The sequence below is a fragment of the Salvia splendens genome, chromosome 4 (genome assembly GCF_004379255.2).
Source record: "Salvia splendens isolate huo1 chromosome 4, SspV2, whole genome shotgun sequence".
NCBI classification, from domain to species: Eukaryota; Viridiplantae; Streptophyta; class Magnoliopsida; order Lamiales; family Lamiaceae; genus Salvia; species Salvia splendens.
In genome coordinates, this window is record NC_056035.1 from 28,238,875 (window position 1) to 28,257,742 (window position 18,868).

At 40.8% G+C, this 18,868-nt stretch overlaps 3 protein-coding genes and 1 pseudogene across 6 annotated transcripts; 2 read left to right on the plus strand and 2 right to left on the minus strand.

Annotated features, from left to right (window-relative positions):
• Positions 1 to 2,637: 2,637 nt before the first annotated feature.
• LOC121800916 (neurofilament medium polypeptide-like) lies at positions 2,638 to 3,555 on the plus strand. Its single transcript, XM_042200405.1, has one exon. It carries the CDS (start codon positions 2,638 to 2,640, stop codon positions 3,553 to 3,555), a length of 918 nt encoding a protein of 305 aa, XP_042056339.1.
• An 8,454-nt stretch (positions 3,556 to 12,009) lies between these two features.
• LOC121799300 (acid phosphatase 1-like) lies at positions 12,010 to 13,485 on the plus strand. 3 transcript variants are annotated; one of them, XM_042198621.1, is made up of 5 exons: positions 12,010 to 12,132; positions 12,244 to 12,606; positions 12,682 to 12,759; positions 12,868 to 13,002; positions 13,267 to 13,485. In XM_042198621.1, exons 2-5 carry the CDS (start codon positions 12,245 to 12,247, stop codon positions 13,442 to 13,444), a joined length of 753 nt encoding a protein of 250 aa, XP_042054555.1. In that variant the 5' UTR covers positions 12,010 to 12,132; position 12,244; the 3' UTR covers positions 13,445 to 13,485. The 3 variants fall into 3 exon arrangements, with proteins under 3 accessions (XP_042054555.1, XP_042054556.1, XP_042054554.1); XM_042198622.1 differs by having other exon boundaries at positions 12,014 to 12,132; positions 12,251 to 12,606; XM_042198620.1 differs by lacking the exon at positions 12,010 to 12,132 and having other exon boundaries at positions 12,174 to 12,606.
• On the minus strand, positions 13,409 to 15,691 carry LOC121799299 (annotated as a pseudogene).
• A 607-nt stretch (positions 15,692 to 16,298) lies between these two features.
• LOC121799301 lies at positions 16,299 to 18,364 on the minus strand. 2 transcript variants are annotated; one of them, XM_042198624.1, is made up of 3 exons: positions 17,774 to 18,364; positions 17,023 to 17,187; positions 16,299 to 16,639 (listed from the first exon to the last, which is right to left on the minus strand). In XM_042198624.1, exons 1-3 carry the CDS (start codon positions 18,003 to 18,005, stop codon positions 16,596 to 16,598), a joined length of 441 nt encoding a protein of 146 aa, XP_042054558.1. In that variant the 5' UTR covers positions 18,006 to 18,364; the 3' UTR covers positions 16,299 to 16,595. The 2 variants fall into 2 exon arrangements, with proteins under 2 accessions (XP_042054558.1, XP_042054557.1); XM_042198623.1 differs by having other exon boundaries at positions 16,299 to 16,644.
• Positions 18,365 to 18,868: the final 504 nt, after the last annotated feature.

Below are 18,868 nucleotides of genomic sequence, written 5' to 3' on the forward strand. Positions count from 1 at the left end.
TGATCCGATAGGTGTTGTTACTCCAGGAGTTCAATTGGGAAGTTAAGGACAAGAAAGGTACCGAGAACAAGGTAGTTGATCATCTCAGCAGAATTTTCCAAGGGGATACTGAAGAGGCTATACCAGATGCGCTCCTAGAAGAACATTTGTACTTTACAGAGGAACCTTCGAGCCTTATTCGTTGGGATAAGGTGATGGCCGCAACTGGAGCTGGAGTTTCTGACAAATGGAAGTTCCCGCTGAATGTGGAACCATGGTTCGCTGACTTAGCGAACTACTTAGTCACGGGGGAACTGCCCAGTGCTCCAGAGATTTCTCGGGCCCAGAGGATGAAAATCAGAAGTGAGGCCAAGTACTATTTCTGGGATGATCCGTATCTATAGAGGATGGGATCCGACCAAGTAATCAGGAGATGCATTCCAGAATGTGAGCAAAGGGACTTACTGGATCACTGTCATGCATTAGCATGCGGTGGGCATTTTGGTCCAAGGAAGACTGCTCGGAAGATTTTGGATAGCGGATTCTATTGGCCGACATTGAACAAGGAGTCTTATGAGTACTGCCAGAGTTGTACCCGATGTCAGCAGACCGGGGGAATTTCCACTAGAGACGAGATGCCTTAGAATCCAGTGATCGTTTGTGAGGTGTTCGATGTCTGGGGAATGGACTTCATGGGTCCATTCCCATCCTCCTATGGTAACTCTTACATTTTGGTGGCAATTGATTACGTGTCAAAATGGATAGAAGCCAAGGCGACTGCCACATGTGAGGCTGAGGAGGTCACGAGGTTCCTCAAGACAATATTTTCAATAGATATGGGGTGCCAAGGGTGGTCATTTCTGACCAAGGAACGCATTTCCGCAATCGGAAAATGGAAGCGCTTATGAAGAAATATGGAGTACATCACAGACTCTCCACTCCGTATCATCCATAGAGCAATGGTCAAGCAGAAATTTCCAACAGAGATATCAAAGGGATTTTGGAAAAGACCGTAAACCCGTCCCGAAAGGATTGGAGCAGAAGGCTAGATGATGCGCTTTGGGCCTATCGTACTGCGTTCAAGACCCCCATTGGTATGTTGCCATATAGACTTGTGTTTGGCAAGATGTGCCACCTTCCGGTTGGGATAGAGCACAAGGCTTATTGGGCAGTCAGAGAAATGAATATGAAGCCCCAGGTCTGTAAAGAGGAAAGGAAGCTACAACTGCAGGAGCTGGAGGAGCTGAGACTCGAATCTTATGATGCTGCAATGTGGTACAAGGAAAAAACCAAGTTGTGGCACGATAAAAATCTCCGGACGAAGGAACTGCAGGTTGGGCAGAAAGTACTCCTTTTCCAGTCTCGGCTGAAGCTGATGCCCGGGAATCTGAAGTCTAAGTGGACAGGGCCTTACACAATTGTGAGCCTCAGAGCAAACAGAGCCGTGGAAATTCAGGGATGTACTCCTAACTCTATTCCTTTTCTTGTCAATGGTCATAGAGTCAAGAGGTTTAGGGATAGTTCGGAGCTGTGTGTGGTGGGAGAGGTTCCACTGCGCACGCTCCCCACTATCGCCTAGTTGGTTGAAAGGTTAAGTATTCTTCGGGAATTCTTGGGTCAAAGAAATGACATGAAGTTTGAAAATTTTATTAGCAAAACCATATTCCCAAGAATACTTAAACAAGTCTTTTTATAATATTGTGAATATTTCCTTTTATGTTCTCTTAAGAAAACCCAAACAGAGAAAAAATCTTTTAACCCAAAAATATTTTCGGAATATCGAAAAACCGTGAAGGTCAGTTGAACTTTTAAATGTTTTCTAACCTATTTCCTTGACCTGGGAGTTCGGTATTTCATTCTTTTGTTTAATGTGTTTTTAAGTTGTGCAGTTAAAGGATGTGCAGGAACGCGGCTGTGAATTCAAGGGGGGAACAAATTTCAGGAAATTTGGGGAAAATTCAAAATTTGAAATTCAAAATTCAAAACGAAGAAGATATTTATTATTTTTAAATCCTTTTGCAGAGGATGTACGGTTGTTCACATCATATGCGACCGTTCATCTGCCTTCTTTTGTTTTATTTGAATTCCTTTATTATTTCCTCCTACTACTCATTAAAACTTTCCCCTCAAGCTTGTCTCTCTCACAAACACTTTTCCTATTTTCGAAACCCTAATCTCAAAGTTCCTAATTTTCTATGTGTAAGCTTCCGGAGGTGCCATCACCAGTCGCCAAGATCAGATACCATGGATACCAGGAGTGGACAAAGCACCAAGAAAGAGAAAACTGCAGGAGGAAGAGCAGCGGTGAAACCACCGGTTAAACCTGTTGCTGAGCAACAGTCCACATCTCAACCCACACTCACTGATCCTCCAACTGCACCCACCAAGAGAAGGCTGGATATGCCTTTAGACCCACCCGTCACATCTGGCACACTTGCAGCTGAAGCCGATCAAGAATAGATCGTGAAGGAGTTCTTGCAGAAATTCGGCCGAGGAGCGCAGGCCAGTGCAATATATGCCCGTCTGGCAGAGGTTTGCAGAACGGGAGAGGCAACCGCTACATCAACTCAGGAAACAACCTTACAACCGCCCACATGCGACGCGTCTGATCCCCATACCGAGTTTACAGAAGAAGATCTAGTGACCGCTCAACCGCAGATGGCCATAACGCTAGTTAAAGAGTTTCTTTCTTCCGTGACATTTGTCGACGAGGCAGACAGCCAGGAGGAGGATAGGGACCAAGATATCCACGGTAAAAAGAGCCCAGATGTTGCCGACGAACCAGAGCAAGAAATGGTGGAGAGTGACAAGGGTAATGAGACTGAGGCGGAGAGTGGGGGAAATGAAGAAGCCGAGGAAGAGTGTGAAGAGGAAGTAGAGGGACAGGCAGAAGTCGTGGAAGAAGGTGAAGAGGATGAGGAAGGAAGTGAAGAGAAGGTTGAGGAACCGAAGAGTGATGATAATCCGGTAGGGAAGAAAGAAACACAGAGGCAGGGACAGGTGGAGGAAGTTATGGTGGCCACGAAGCCGCGAAAGTTGAGATCTGATCCCAAGGCGAGCGAACATACAACCAAACCAATAAAGGTGCCTTTCCCTCATGAGGCTGAAGAGGATGCGAGGGAGGAAGATAGAGACTCAGAGGAGGGCAGTGCTGAGGAGCCCATTTATTCACCGGAAGAGGTGGTAGTCACGAAGAAACTTCTAGGAGAGATGGCCTATTTCAGTGATCCTAAGAAGGCCAGGACGTACGCTGAACGTGGAACGAAGGGGAAGCAAGCCAAGTCAGGGAAGAGCTATCACCCTGAATCCTTTCAAGAGATCGAGTCAAAGGAAGAATTCCTCTCCTACATCAATGCAATCGGGTTTGAATGGCTGCTGAGCCATAGCACTGTGGAGGTGCCAGTGACCCTTGCTAAAGAGTTCCTCACATCATTCAACTTCAAGTCTACCACGGACGCAGCAGGCATGGGAGCCCATCACTCACAAGCGTTGGGGGCGTTTCAAGACCAGCATATCAAGGGGAGCCCACATCACCAACCACCTCCTCCGCTTTGCCCAGATATTCATCGGCTATAATCTGATGGGGCAGGTCAGCTCCACCTTGACAACACCTGAACTATACTTTACTCGGTGTATGTTGAAAGGTGTGAAGGTCCACCTCGGCTACTGGTTAGACCAAGCGTGCCATCTGATGACTACCCACACATCACGCCATCTCTATACTTGCCATCTTCTCGGAGCCTATCTACAGCGTAATATCACGATGACGATCACAAAGTCGGTGCCATCTCTGGAAATGTGCGATCCCCAGAGCAATTCAATTTGGATTTCTTTTTTCAACAAGGGGCTATTGTACACAAAAGACGGCGAAGTCTATTTCTATGAGGTTGGACAGACTGAAGCGGCAGGTAAAGCAGAAGGAAGCTCAATGCCGGAGGCAGCCACACTAGAATGGAAGAAGGAGTTGAAGGGAGTCCGGGCCGACATTCGGGATATCAAGACTGAGATATCCTCGTTGACCTCCACTGTCCTGGGGATGAAGGAGCCGCTAGGGGTGCATACCGCTAAAATGACCGAAGCTCTGACCTTGATAATGAATATGGTCAACTTCGTGGATCAGAGAACAGCTCGACCCCCACAAAGCCTTTCCTTAGGAACTACTCCCCAGAAATCCACCCCGACTACTACAGTGACTATACCAGTAAAGAAGAGGAAGGCGTCTACCCCATCCACCACCAACGAATCGGTCGACACATCAACCAAGCGTCAGAAATGAGGAGAAGAAACCACCACCACCACCACTGTTCTAGCGAGAAAGGAGATCTCGAGGCCTAGCCAGCCCAAGGCCAGGAAGGATGCAGCTACACCACCACTACCCAGAGGAACACCCTAGAAGCCTGGTCCCCGCAGGGGCCAGGGACAGAATTGATCAGACCCTCCCCTCCCCCCAGAGTAACCAAGTAATTTTAGTTTCTGTTTTTAGCTTTTAGTTTTTTTTAGTGTGCATGCTAGGATGTACATTTTTTTTATGCTCTCTTCCACTTAGGCCATGGCTTGGCCTAAGTGTGAGAAGTTTATATGCCTAGTATGTTTTATTTTTCTGTGTTTTCTTGTGTATCTGCTCACACTTAGACCATTGCTTGGCCTAAGTGTGAGAAGATTGTTTTGTACATGTTTTGTTGTGTTTTTGCCTTCTTACACTTAGCCCACTGCTTGGTCTAAGTGTGAGAAGTTTGTGCTTTGTTGTTTTTCTGTTTGTGTCACCACTAACTGCCCTGCTTTCCACTTCATAAGGATTGCTTGGGGACAAGCATAAATGAAGTGGGAGGGGAGAAGCAGTTAGTGCAGTTAGTGTCTTGTACATATTCTGTTAGGTCAAGGAGTTTGTAGAAGTTTTTTTTAGGTTCTGTGTTTGCATAACTGGTATAATAAATAGCAAAAGCCCCTTAGGGAGAGTAATTGGAGAGGAAATACATGCTGATTTGTGAATCCTTTTTCCTTAATAAATCTAAGTCAGTTGGAAGAAGTAAGGACGATAGAAAATGCCTGAATTTAAGCTTACTGTGAAGCCCTCTTAAAAGTGAGTTATAAGCCTAGAGTAGAATACTTGCTACTAAATACATTAAAAAGAATAGAGTGGCTGCCATTGATGCTAGAGGAGAAATGACATAGATAGTGAGGACTAAAGGCAATAGGGATAACCATTTTGAGCTTTATTCTTTCGAACCTGCTGAACCTGCCTCATTGGAAAGGCACCCCTTAGTGAACTCTTTGGGCATGTACTAAACTGAATCCATTTGTTGGAACCTTTAGCTTTCATGCCATGTGAACAAAAGGGGCGGGGATGGAGTAGCTCGATGGTAGGGGTATGAGACAGATTGAGGAGCAAAGAGAAAAACGAAGAAAATGTTAGAAATGATAAACGGGCAAGGAAAGTTGTAACTTGACCCCAGAAAAAGAATAGTTAGAATATGGGCAGAAAAAAATATATACATGTCATCAGGCCCAAGAAAGAGAAAAGAAGTTAGAAAAGAAAATGGGCAGGAACGGTTGTCACCTGACCCATGAAAAAAAAGAGAAGGGCAGAAAAAAATTATATGGCCCAGTGAAAATAAAGTAGGGAAAATAAGGCTAATTAGCCAGGGGAACATATCCAATATGTTGGAAAGATAAAATCACACACGGGAGGTTGTTACCAAGTTTTGTCCTTAAGTTCACATGTCCGAATATTGTTTTCACTTGAGCTTTTTGAACTTAGGCCACTTAGGAATCTCACCAATATACATTGTAATCCCCTAACCTCATTACAACCGAATGAAAGACCTTAAGGAACTATTCTGTGGCATCAATCTTAAGGCATCAATGGTATGGCAGAATGAAGAGTGAATGATCTTTACGTCCCTGGTGAGGATTGAGTGATCGTGTGAACCTAACAGAGGCAAAATTTTAGGCTATCTTGACGAACTGACAGCTTGACTGGATAGAAGAAGGGAGGGGGAAGAATCTGAGGCTGTAAATGCTTGGATTAACCTTAAACTTGTGGGGATGGCTGCTAGGAAAAAATACCAGTTTATGCTCTTATGTGTTTTCTTTTCTTTGTCTTGTGATTTCTGTGTGTTTCGTTTTTCTGTGTCTAGGTCTAGGAGTCTTCATTTTTTTAGATGGTTAAATGGGGAGGATGCATTGAAATTTGCCTTATTTCCTTTTTCTTGTCTTTCATACTTGAGGACAAGTATGGTTTAAGTGTGAGCAGTTTGATAAGGCTCGTTTCATGCAACTATTTTATATATAAATTCTATATTTTATACGGTACTAACATGCATTTATAAGTCCAGGTGCGTGAAAAATCTGACCGGCCCAAGAACGAAGAACAATTACCACGATAGAGGAAATAGAAGAGAAAAGTGAAGAAAAAAAGAGCGAAATCCGCAAAGGGCACAATCGGCAAATCAAGAAGACCGTTGCCCTAGGGATTTGAGCCACACCTATAAATACCAGGAAGCTTACGAAAAAAAGGAGAGCACTTAGTTAGAGAATTTCCTTGGTTATTTCGGCTTACTCTAAATGTCACTCATTTAGCTCAGGCACTTGGCACAATGGAAGAGCTGGGGTATTTAGTGTGGTGTGTTTTGCTCATTTTGGAGTGTAACACCACTCCGAGAATGAGTGAAGAAACAATTTTACTTTTCCACACGTATTTTTATCTCGCCGATTTCCTTGCCGGAAATTCGGCGATTGTTGGTGACTCGTTTGAAGTTCATGGTTAATATAGTTTCGTTTTCAGTTTTTTTGTTTACTCTGATGTTTACTGCTCTGATTTATTGTTTGGATGTTTTTCACAATTATTTTGTTGATCGGAGTTGAGATCGGTGTTGATTGGAGTTGATTTACTGAATTGAGGTTGAATCGGAGTTGAAATGATGTTGAAAGTTGTGGATCTAGTTTGTTTGTGTTGATTCTGGTAGATCTAGCTTAGAACTCTGTTTGGATATGCATGGAAAACCCTGTTATTGCTTATTTACTTGGTCCAGTAGATTAGATATGATAGTTTTAGTTTAATTGAAGTGTTCATCGTTCGATCTGAAGTATGCTCTATTTTCATGTTCTGTTCTGTTCATTTCGTGCTTGCTTGTTGGAGAAGATGAAGTCGATCGGTAGTTGTAGTTGCTTTGCTTTAGTTTATTAGTTGTAGCTTTTGTCAGTAGCTAGTTAAGGTAATCTGTTTTGTTGTTTACTTTCGCATTGCCTTTTTGTTTGGTTATTCTAGGAAACTCTTTTACTTGACCTAGGAATTTGGTGAAAATTCTCAAGTTGTTTTTGGACTCGAATCATGCATGCATTTATGTTTCACGTACTTTCAATTCTCCCGATCTAGTAGTCAGATTAGACTAGATTTCATTTCCCATGCCTAGTAGTTAAAACCCAACCCTCATGTTGCGTGGCAGCAGCCAAACCCTCCAAAAGTTCTCCCTATGCATCCCAACCCTTCCAGCTCTCGCTTCAATCATGCACTTAGGATTCCTTTGTTGAAAGAAGCTAAGTTATCTGTCCAAGCTACTGCTGATGGTATACACAATAAATGAGTTGAATCTGGATGCACAATAATGGGTGATGGTTGGACAAATATTAGAAATAGAGCTTTGAAAAACTTCTTAGTTTATTCTCAACATGGTGTGTCATTCATTAAGTCTGTTGATATCTAGTATCGATGGAAATGTTGAGAATTTGTGCAACCTGTTTTAAGAAATTGTTGGACCTCAACATATAGTGCATATGGTTACTGATAACGCTCCAAAATACAAAAATTTCGGTACTTTGTTGAGTGAAAAATATCCTTCAGTTATTTGGTCATCTTGTGCTTGTGTTGCTCATTGTATCAACTTAATTGTGAAGGATATGATAAAATTGCCTCTAGTACGTGATGTAATAACTCTTGCATTAAGATCGGATTTTGTTTATAATCTCATAAGTGGCCTCTTAATTGGTTGATAACTAGGCCAGGGTGGACTGAAATCAATAGGCCAGGTGATACTCGGTTTGGTACAAGCTTCATAGCATTAAAGAGCTTATATGATCACTTGCAAGCATTAGTCGTCAGTCCATGTTTAAAAAAAATCTTGAGAGTGACTAAAGCAAAAGAAGCTAAACAAGTGGTTTTAGATGATAAATTATTTAATTATTTCCAAGATTATGGGGCCAATTATGAGATTATTGCGCATCTGTGATTCTGATGAGAAACCTTCACTTGGTTATGTTTATGAGAGCATGTTGAGAGTGGTGAAAGGAAAGAATAAGGAGAGGTTATAATGAGAAGTTCGTTAATATAATTGAATCAAGGTGGGATAGGATTTTGAAAAACAATCTACACACAGCTGCATTTTTGTTGAATTCAGCCTTCCAATATGATCCTGAAAGCCCGACTGATACCTCAGAGGTGATAGCAGGATTGCTTAAGTTTTTGAGTCTTTGCTCCCAGGTATAGAAATGATGGTACGATGGAGGAGATGACTTCCGTGAAAAAAGGTTAGGTTTTGGAAGGAAGATAGATGGCTTTGACTACCTCAAAATCTTCACGGCCTGGTAAGTTTTTATCATGCATTGTTCATTCTAAAAATTAGTTATTTAATTGATAGTTATAGTTATTGGGGAGTGATAACATGCAAACTCTATATATTGTACAAACTCAACACAGCTTCAACACAGAGGTTATTCACAAAGGCACACAGAGAAAATTGTCTTCAATTCTGTGTTTTTATATGAAACTTGTCTGCGATGTTTCCAGCTTTGGTGGTGTAAAGGTTTTTCTCTAGTTTCAACTTTTAATTGTTTACGTTGATGTTTGTTTTTTGTTTCTTTATTCTTATAAATGTGTGGTGTTGGTTCAAAGAAAAGGCAATATGATCGGATTGAATATGAATGTATTGACAAAGTAGAGTTTTGGGTGATTGATGAAAATGCTAATGAAGAGCTTGATTATGAGGAGTTGGAGGAAATGTTAGATGAAGAACCAACCAAAGGTAAATAAACTTATATAGATATATTTATAATTTCATGTTTTATTGCGTTCATTGCTTTATATTGTTTAATCTTTATTTAGGTGACGAAGATGATATGATAGAAACTACTAAAGTTGTTTATTTATTTTTTTGGAAAACAGCATCATCAATCAACACACAACTTCTTGTTTGTTTGTCAAGAAGGATGACTCCACAATCTAATTCACTCAAAAATTTGAGTTATGGCCAGCCGACCACCGTACTTATCCCCAAAGTTTTCAATCTTCAAATTTGAGGTTTGAATTCGATGTCCCCTTAATCTCCTTCAACTCTGTCCGACCCGATAAAACATCTCAAATTACGTATTAAGAAAGTGAGAGAGGTAGAAGAACATCATCAATAAAAACAATCAAACCAACAGTCGTTCCTCAGCATAACATTTATCTTCAAATTATTGAAAAGAAGCGGCGGAAGCTATGAAGAAGAAAGAAGATATGCTAGAGATGTATTTGGAGAAAGCTTTCAATTCCACATTCTTTCATATGTTCAAATGTAACATGATACAATACATATATTCTCCATTCGAATGATCTAGAATATTGTACTAATCTGCTTTTATGCTAAGTTAAACATGCTTTACTTTCTTAATCAAAATAAATTCTGCAAACTCTCTCTCTTCTTCATTCCATTGAGCAACACGTCTCTCCAAGTACAACGGTGGTCCTCCACCTTAGCTAGCATGCTTGGCTCAATCACAGCTGTAGCTCGTGTGAGCTCTCTGATTGGTTCTTTTGCTGTACCAGCCTTTGTCCTCTCTTTTGTCTTATCTATCACCTTGGCTCGTGTGGAGTTGATCACTTGTTTATCACGTGCATCTTACTTTGTTGCCATACACTGATCACCATGGTTAGTAATCTCAGCATTGCATGCAGTAGCTTGATCAACTTGGCATGCAGCGACTTGATCAACAGCTTGATCAACTTGAAGGTCTAGTGACTTGAGATGCATTATGCCAAGTTGATCAACAGCTTGATCAACTTGACGGTCCAGTGACTTGAGATGCATTATGCCAAGTTGATCAACAGCTTGATCAACTTGACGGTCCAGTGACTTGAGATGCATTGCAGCTTGATTAGCTTGACGATCACTTCTAACAATTATTATTTATCATTATTTTCATTTAAGCGGCCAAGGTTAAAGAGATTGCTGAATGATATTTTTGTCAAGAAGAAGCAGATGCTTGGAACTGGGACCAATTCTCTTGGGGTGATGCATCGACTAGCAATCAGCAATATCGTGATGCCAAATGGAAGAGTAAATAAAATTTGAAGAGGAGGAGGATATGATAAGGATGCAGGAGATTATGGGGCAGTTGATGAGCCAACAACACTCAAGTTACTCCGCTGCTCCACCCTCACAGCTTTCTGCATGAACATGAAGGTTTATTTTGTAACTAAGTTTTTGGAATTTCACTAATGCTCTAAACTTTTAGAATTTCTCTAATGCTCAAACATTTTACAATTTCCACTAACTTTTATGAATTTGATATTATAAAACTTTGATGTTATGTATGATTATCTATTGTTATTATGAAAAGTATTGATTTGTTGAAAAAATTATCGTAATGTGGATAAATAATAATAATAATAAATAAAATCATAATATGTAGAAATGTTAGTGGCAAACTTATTTTGCCACTAAAATAGGACTAAACATTAGTGACATATTAATGGCGGATTGCACAGTGGCGCACACTATTACGCCACTAGAGGCTATACAAATGTAACGCCACTAGAGGCTATACAAATGTAGTGGTGGAAACATATCCGCTCGTATTAGTGGCGGGATTAAATGATACTAATATGTCACTATTTTCATTTTTTAGTGGTGAAATTTCTGTGGCAAATTATTTTCCGTGATAACTCCCGATAAAATTTAGTGGCGGAATATATTCTATTTACTAACAAAAAAATTGCAGTGATTCATTTCTACCACTAATCCGCCATTAAATCTTTTATCGGCAGAAATTAGAGATATACGGGTGGATATTTCCACCACTATTTGGTGATTTTTTTTTGTAGTGGATCATATATTCAAGAGGATAACGGAGTTTATTTAGGCATTTAATTAGGTTGATCAGATTTCATTAGTTTAATTAATCATAAATTTATTTCATATTTGATTGAATATTGATCATCTTAATCAGAACAATTTTTTTAAAAAAATGATCATCTTAAATAGAATAGAACGAATGAAGGAATTATTTATCCTAAAATAAAAAATTGTTTAGAGAGTGGTTGGGGTGCAGAGGGTACAAAAAATGACGATATGGATTTGGGGGCATGAAGAAAGAGTGGGTTGTATTTGCCTCAACTTTGCACTACTCTCTCTAGACTACGTGCTTTGATATCATGCCTTATGACGCCAATGCCACTCCCTCATGTTACATACACCTCATCACTTCCATTTTTTTGTCAAATCACTATTACTTTTCCACTATTCATTATCTATATTGAACTTTCCAGCTTGCTTCTACTTATCAAAATTCAAATTCAAATTCAAAATTCAAAATAGCACCTCACATTTCCAAAGGTTGTCTATGGAAAATTCAACCTTGAATTTTTGTTTGGATATATAGGGCTTGTTTGGTATCTTTCGTTTTCATTCCACATCATCTAGAGTTATATTAAACAAATGGAGAATATATTATTAGGTGCTCTCTAATTTCGGTGACTTTGTTTATGGAAAATTCAATGTGAGTGGAGATTTTATTTATTTGGTTTTGGTTTTGATAGAATTCGAATTGGACTAATTAGATTCTTTTTTCTTGGTAAATTGGCGGCAGGGGCACTTGGACTACATAAATATAGGAAAGTGGAGTTGATAATTTCTAGAATTCTCCATTTTGATTGGACCCAAAATTGATTTTAAATTGCATATGCTTGTCACACTAGGACTTTTACAAGTCTAATTTAGAGTTGACCAACAATGCTTTTAATTGGCTTGGTGAGCCACGTGGAGGTGCACCAAAAAGGTATCCAATTCCTTCCTATATATCCATCACTAGATTTGGTGTTAATTTCTTGGAAGAAAAGAGGAGAAGAGAAACAATTCCTCCATTGACTTGTCCTGCCGTGCCAACCCAATATTCTTCATGGTACTTGTATAAATAGATTAATTAATGTGTGTGTGTGTGTGTGTGATAGTAGTATTTAATTAATTAATATTAGTGAAATATTAGTAGTAAAATGGTTGGATTCGGATGGAGCATGCAGGGAATGAGGGAAGCGATGGTGTTGGTGTTCGTAGCGATATGGTCGAGCTCGAAGGCCACGAGCACGTGGTGGCGGGGCGACTCGGACGAGGCGTGGGACAACTGCCTGAGCTGGAGGCTGGGCGTGGAGGCGAACAACATACGGGCGTGGCGCACGGTCCCCCCCGAGTGCTCGGCTCACGTGGAGGCCTACATGGTGCGCGGCCAATACCAGCGTGATGTCGCCCTCATCGTCGACACGATCTGCGCCTACATTGACTCGATCGACCTCTCCAGCGACGGCCTCGACGCTTGGATCCTCGACGTCGACGACACCTGCATTTCCAACCTCTTCTACTATAGCGGGAAGCGCTACGGGTGAGTAGTGTGTCTCACCCGCGTCGCATCACTTCACTTCCACTATTCATTGAGTGATCGCGGAATGTTGTGTAGGTGTGAGCCGTTCGATCCTGTTGGGTTCAAGACGTGGGCGTTGAGCGCCAAGTGCTCTGCGATCCCTGATGTGCTCAGGTCATGATAGAAACGTCACATCCTAAAATTAACTGGTGATAAGAGAAGGGACATGGCCTGACCTTCAGTTATTTCTGTTGTATTTATTTTTCTTTCATTTGCCAACAGGTTGTTCGTCAAATTGATCGCCAAAGGATTCAAGGTGTTCCTCGTTACTGGTAGGGATGAAGACACACTCGGGCAAGCCACCATTCGCAATCTCCACGCCCAGGGCTTCTTCGCCTACCATCGTCTCATTCTAAGGTATACATAAATACTACGCCCTTCGTCGCTCTGTGGTAGATGGATAGGAAAAATGTAGAAAGATGAAGAGAGAGTAAAATACTTTTTGCCAAAAAAGGAAATGACTCAGCTACATTTGGACAATCTAAAAAGGAATACGACTCAATTACAGAGGGACAAGGACAGACGGATTACTATTACTACTTTTTAATTCAATCAATGACATTCCATTTGTATTAACTAACTAACTAACGCAAGAGAAGATGATGACGACGATTTGTGCAGGAGTGGTGCGTATAAGGGGCAAAGTGCGATCGTATACAAGTCTACGGTGCGGAAGCAGCTAGCAGAAGAGGGGTTCAGAATATGGGGGAATGTGGGAGATCAGTGGAGTGATCTTCAAGGGGAGTATACAGGCAACCGCACATTCAAGCTTCCTAATCCCATGTATAATATCCCTTAATTCTACATTACATGAATAAATAATATTGTTTGCATTCATCATTACTCATCTCTTACTACTCCTTGGTTTGATCTTGTGTTGTTTAAGTATAGCAATCCCTCTAGAAATGGAGGTTAACACACTCTTACCATGCTTACACTTGTCCACCATCCCCTCCTTCATCACCACCTGCTCTTAGCCTCACCCTCATTCTCGATATCTCCAGCTTCAATTCTCGATTCTCCCTCCTCAGCGAAGCGTATGTGTCTCGTGGGGACATGGCAGTGCTGCCCACCCCGTTGCAGCTCATCTTCTGCCCCTCTCCGCACATAGCACTCTTCATCCGCACCAGCTCAAAGTATAAAACTCTCACCACCAAATGCACCGGGAGCCTCTCGTTCTGGGCAGCGTGGTTGCAACCTTCTTGGGACAGTTTCTGGCAGTCGATCAGCTTGCATAACTTGTTGCACTCGTGCTCACTCAGCATCGGATGTGACTAATTAACAAACACAACGTTATAATGTAAACTTTTCTTAAATTGTTAACCCATCAGTGCAATGTATTAAAAATGTCAACAACGTCAACACAGATTTGTATTGATGTTTCAATATCATCGTGTGACATTTTTAATACTCTGCATTGATCGGAGCACACCTCATATTACTAGGGTAAAAAAATGTATAGGAGGATTTGATTTTACCTTTAAGTAGATGTCGATGGACCTATAAATTCCATCGTTGATGACACGAGCATAATCGGGCAACACCTCGATCATAGCGATGAACTTGTCAAGCCTCAAATAAGGGTCAGGAGCAATCTCAGCTAAATATGCATCAACAAGCCTTGCAACTTTCAACAGGCACCCATGCCCCATATCCTCCGACACGTACCCACATTCTTCCTCCTCCTCCTCGATCCGATGCAAGAACTGAACAAGAATACGACGAATAGTATCAACATCAAACAAGGAGTCCCCTGTCTGAAGCGAAGGTATAAGCAGATCATCCAGCAAAGCCATCTCTAATTTGTACGTGATCCTCCTCTCCAGCTCAACCCGGCAACTTAATGTGGCCTCCACCATGATGGCCACCCTCGTCATCCCAAACAAAAAGTTCCAACGGAATGCACGAGTTTTTCTCCACCGATAACAGAGTTACAAGTGTGTCGAGAATACTCCTCTGCCCGCTCTCAATCAAACTAGTCCTCGCCGGATTCCAAATCTGATGCTTCCCTATTCCCTTCAACCACGTCTCAGCATAATGCATCAGAGACGCAACTATACTATCCGTCCTAACACCCCTCTGTCGCATACGATAAAAACTGATACCTAACCACGAGAGATCATCCGCCCACCACCCCAGCGATCCACTATCACAATCCAAACGCGAAACCAGCTGCTCCTTGCAAGCATTCATGGCAATGGCAGCAATGCATATGTCCGGGATCCCTACCTCTTCAGCGAGAGGTAGAAGCTTCTCACAAGCAGACAGAACTTGCACTGAATTTTCAAGACTCGGACACACAACTTGGGTGAGATACGTCTGTGTGCGCTCAACGAGGTTCTCGTCTTGATAATCCTCTGTAACAAAACTTGGCTGCAAGTTCAAACATTTCAGGGCGTCCGGGGAAGTTGGTGAGTTCTAGCTTGGACGTCTTGGCATCGGCAACCAGCTTCCGGATCTTTCCACCACAACTAACACAAGCCAAATCACTCTCCTTGTACAGATAGCAGTGGAAAATTAAATACTCCACTGTTAAAAATAGAAACTTTCTATTTAAAGAAATTTATTTCTCTATAATGAGGTGGGACTCATTTCCCACTAATATAGTTTTCTTTCTATCTCTCTTACTTTCCCAATTACGCATTAAACCCCAAAAGTTCCTACTTTTAGGGGACGGGAGGGAGTAGATTGTTACCTTATGCAGAAGAAAGGATTCTCCATCAAACGATAATTGTGATGTCTCCAGCAACATCAGAGAAAATGCTGCACAAATACAGCAAATCATCACTAACAAATCACACCAACAACATAAAAGAAGTAATTGTTTTTGGCAAAGAGAGGAAGAAAGAGTGAGTACCGGTTGGCAAAGGTGGTGGAGAAGTTGGGAGTGGCGGCGGAGAGAGGCTGCATTCTGCAAGAATTCAACACTCAATTATTCAAGCAGGAGCCCACGTTGCCAAAAAAAGACAGAAAATGACTATATTTATGACTGTAAAAGATTAGGCATATATTTATACTACATATCAAGTTCACCTTTTGCTTTTCATTCCTTTGTCTCTTTCTTGTGGGATGGAATTCTCTTTAGTTTTTTTCACTTTGGTCATTGCTTATTTTTCCCATCTTTCTCATTTTTTTTTTCAAATATGATGATGTGGTTGTGGTGGGGAAGGAAGGAGCCTATATCATAATCATCATTATAATTAAAATCAAGTATGTTAGTATTTGAAATTTCAAATGTTTAAAATAGGTACTCCATTAATTAATGGTTTGTGTCAGTATCCCTCTATGACATTTTGGGTAGTGAGTAAAGCAACAAAAAAGAATGTTGATTGGTGTGATTGTGAAAAGAAAAAAAAATGTGGGAGTGGGATTTGAACATGTAAAGAAGAGAAACAGAGACCTCACTGACTGGGAATGCTGAAAAAGAGTGCCAAATTATTAGATGAAGAATCTGCCAAGCTTTTGTCTCCCTCCAACTAACTTACCACTCTTATCATACTATATCATCTACTCTCTTTTATTATACTTTTCGTTTTTCACTGAAATTCTTAAATGTAACACTACAAATTAAAATGGCAACAAATATAGAAGAATGAATTTCAACTTGGAAGAGTTGCTATATTTGTATGCAATTATTATATACTGCTATTAAATTTAATGGAAGATGATAATATAACTTTTACTTTTCAGAGAGAGTATTTTTGAACAACCATATCAAATTTGTAACTTTATCAGAGTGGCACCGTACAAGATGACAAATGCATCACTTCCTAAGAGAAATGAAAAATACTGAGGCAAACCAACAAAAAAAATATCCCCAAAAGATATTAAAACGATTGCTCGTAGGCAGTCATCAGCATGTATTCTAGTTTATCAATTGGTTGTTTCCATCCATATCTTGACTACAACAAGGTGGATGTAAATTCCAGCCACTGTTTTCAAGTGATGCCTTATTCAGCATGCTGCTGCTCACTGCTTTCACCCGCCATTGTCTCTGCACTGACTCACAATTCATAAGAAAATTGGAATATATTTTGGTAACAGATTGTTTCTCCACAAGGAAAGTAGCCGGAGAAACATACAAGCAACCGAAGAACAAGATTTTAACTTGACATGCTGACTTTTGACAACAGTGAAAAAAAGATCAGTCAAATTTCTCAGCCTTAATACAACAATTTTCCCTATTAAGCATCCATCTATCAACCCACCTCCACCACTGGAATACGTAAACCTTTGCATAAAATCAGTAAGAACTTTAGGTTTGGTTTGGTAAAAAAATTAACATAATGAGAGATGTACATCCAAGTGATGGCAGTGTTGTTGAGACGAGGAAAATGAAGCATATAGAAAAAAAAAGGTGAAGGAACAATATCATACCATGAGCTAATCCAGCGGACAGCATCCGATCCATATTGTCAATGCGCCATTGAATGGACTTCAAAACACTATTCAACGATTTAACCCTTTTCCTAACACCAGAAATCCTAGCAGCATGCTGCATAATAAACGGCGATGGAGCATCCTCTAGCAATTTGTCAAGCTCTGAAAACATTGAGAATAATAAGGGCATAACTAAACATTGAGGGCGCTAAACAAAATATACTCCTCCATGCGTCTCCGTCCAAGATGTCCACTTTCTATATATGGAAATAAATCTCTCTCTCCTCTCTCCTCGTTAAAATATTGAATCCCCTTTTCCACTCTACTTATCACACACAACTACTACACCTAAAATCTCATGCCAGTCAAGAATGTGGCCATCTTGAATGGGACGGAGAAATTACTTTATTGTAGCTCGAAATTAATACAACTGGATAGACATTTGAGCAACCAAAATACATGTGTTTTGAATTCATACACCAATAACTAAGATGCACAGACAATTTCCTCTTCCCGCAACAAGCATGTCCATCAATTTCATTTTACAATTAGCAACACCACTTCATTCACACTATGAATAACACATTAGATTTACCATAAATGCCAAACAGAAAAGCCATTTAATGATCAAAGCTTTTATTTGAAGCAGGCCAGTATTCAATTGCACAATTTAAATCACTGATTAACGCAAAAAGATGAAAATCCTCATCAATTGAACAATTTAAAACCCTAATTTTAAGAAGTACACCTCCGGTGAGACGATCGATTGCGAAGGCGAGTTGATCTTGACTCCGGCCAGTGGCTTCAGCTCGGGAATCGAAGGCAGTCATGACAGATGAAATCAACCGAGACAAACCATCTGCCAGTGCTGAATTCGAGCTGCTTGCGGTGTTTGTGTCGTCGGCATCACCGTATTTATCACCGCCATCTCCGACGGCGGAATCTTCTTGCTGCCGATTATCTGAATTCTCGTCCGCCATGATTGGAATTGCCAAATCGCCAAGTGTGATTTGCAGATTCAACTCTATCCTCGTAAATGGATGGCTCAATTAAAACTTTTCCATTTCCTTTGAATAATAGGGAAAAATTTATCTGATCAATTCGATTGAACCCTAAACCTCAGCTGCATCACTCCAATTTTGACAATAAATTTAAAGCATCTTCTTTTCACAAATATTAGTCAGCATGAACAGCAATCGGATTTCCTAATACTGAAGCAAACAAATTGGCGTGAGATAGAATTACTATTACCCTAGGGTTTTGAAATTTAGGGGCATATGCTGAACAAGCACAGGCTGAGATGAAGATGATTTTGCCATTTTGCCTGTTGGCTAGCTACTCCATGCGTTCCATTAGAGCATCCGTAATGGTCATAGACCAATCATAGACTAGCCACAAACTCCTCTCACATCATCGTCACTAAAAACTTCTCCTGCCATATCATCAGAACAAGCAACTGGATAAGCAATAGGCTAGCAATAGACTAGCCACAATAAACAAAATTATAAAAAATAAATAATTAACAATCACACAAAATACGGAATTAAATTTACGATACAGATACGGGAAAATTCAATAATAATAGTAAAATAAAAAAAATACATTAATTAAAAAAAAATTACATTAATTTTTAAAAAAAAACCCCTCTTCCACACACGAGCACCCGCCTCCGCCTCACTCCTCGTGGCCGTCGTCGTCGTCGTCGCCGCCGTTGTCGCCGCTATCCGGGACCCCCAAATCTGCGGCATCTGAGCCCGCGTCTGAGCCCCCAACTGTGCCGAGGCGGCATCCAAATCGACCCGCATACTCTCGAGCATTGAGTGAAGAAACCTCTTCTCCACGG

Coding starts and splice junctions, on each gene's coding strand:
- LOC121800916 (XM_042200405.1), top strand. CDS start 2,638: ATGGCCATAACGCTAGTTAAAGAGTTTCTTTCTTCCGTGACATTTGTC.
- LOC121799301 (XM_042198623.1), bottom strand. CDS start 18,005: ATGGCGGACGAGAATTCAGATAATCGGCAGCAAGAAGATTCCGCCGTC. Junction 17,188..17,773: donor AATCGATCGTCTCACCGGAG/GTGTACTTCTTA, acceptor CAATGTTTTCAG/AGCTTGACAAATTGCTAGAG. Junction 16,645..17,022: donor GTCCGCTGGATTAGCTCATG/GTATGATATTGT, acceptor ATTGTGAGTCAG/TGCAGAGACAATGGCGGGTG.
- LOC121799300 (XM_042198620.1), top strand. CDS start 12,224: ATGGTTGGATTCGGATGGAGCATGCAGGGAATGAGGGAAGCGATGGTG. Junction 12,607..12,681: donor TATAGCGGGAAGCGCTACGG/GTGAGTAGTGTG, acceptor AATGTTGTGTAG/GTGTGAGCCGTTCGATCCTG. Junction 12,760..12,867: donor GCGATCCCTGATGTGCTCAG/GTCATGATAGAA, acceptor ATTTGCCAACAG/GTTGTTCGTCAAATTGATCG.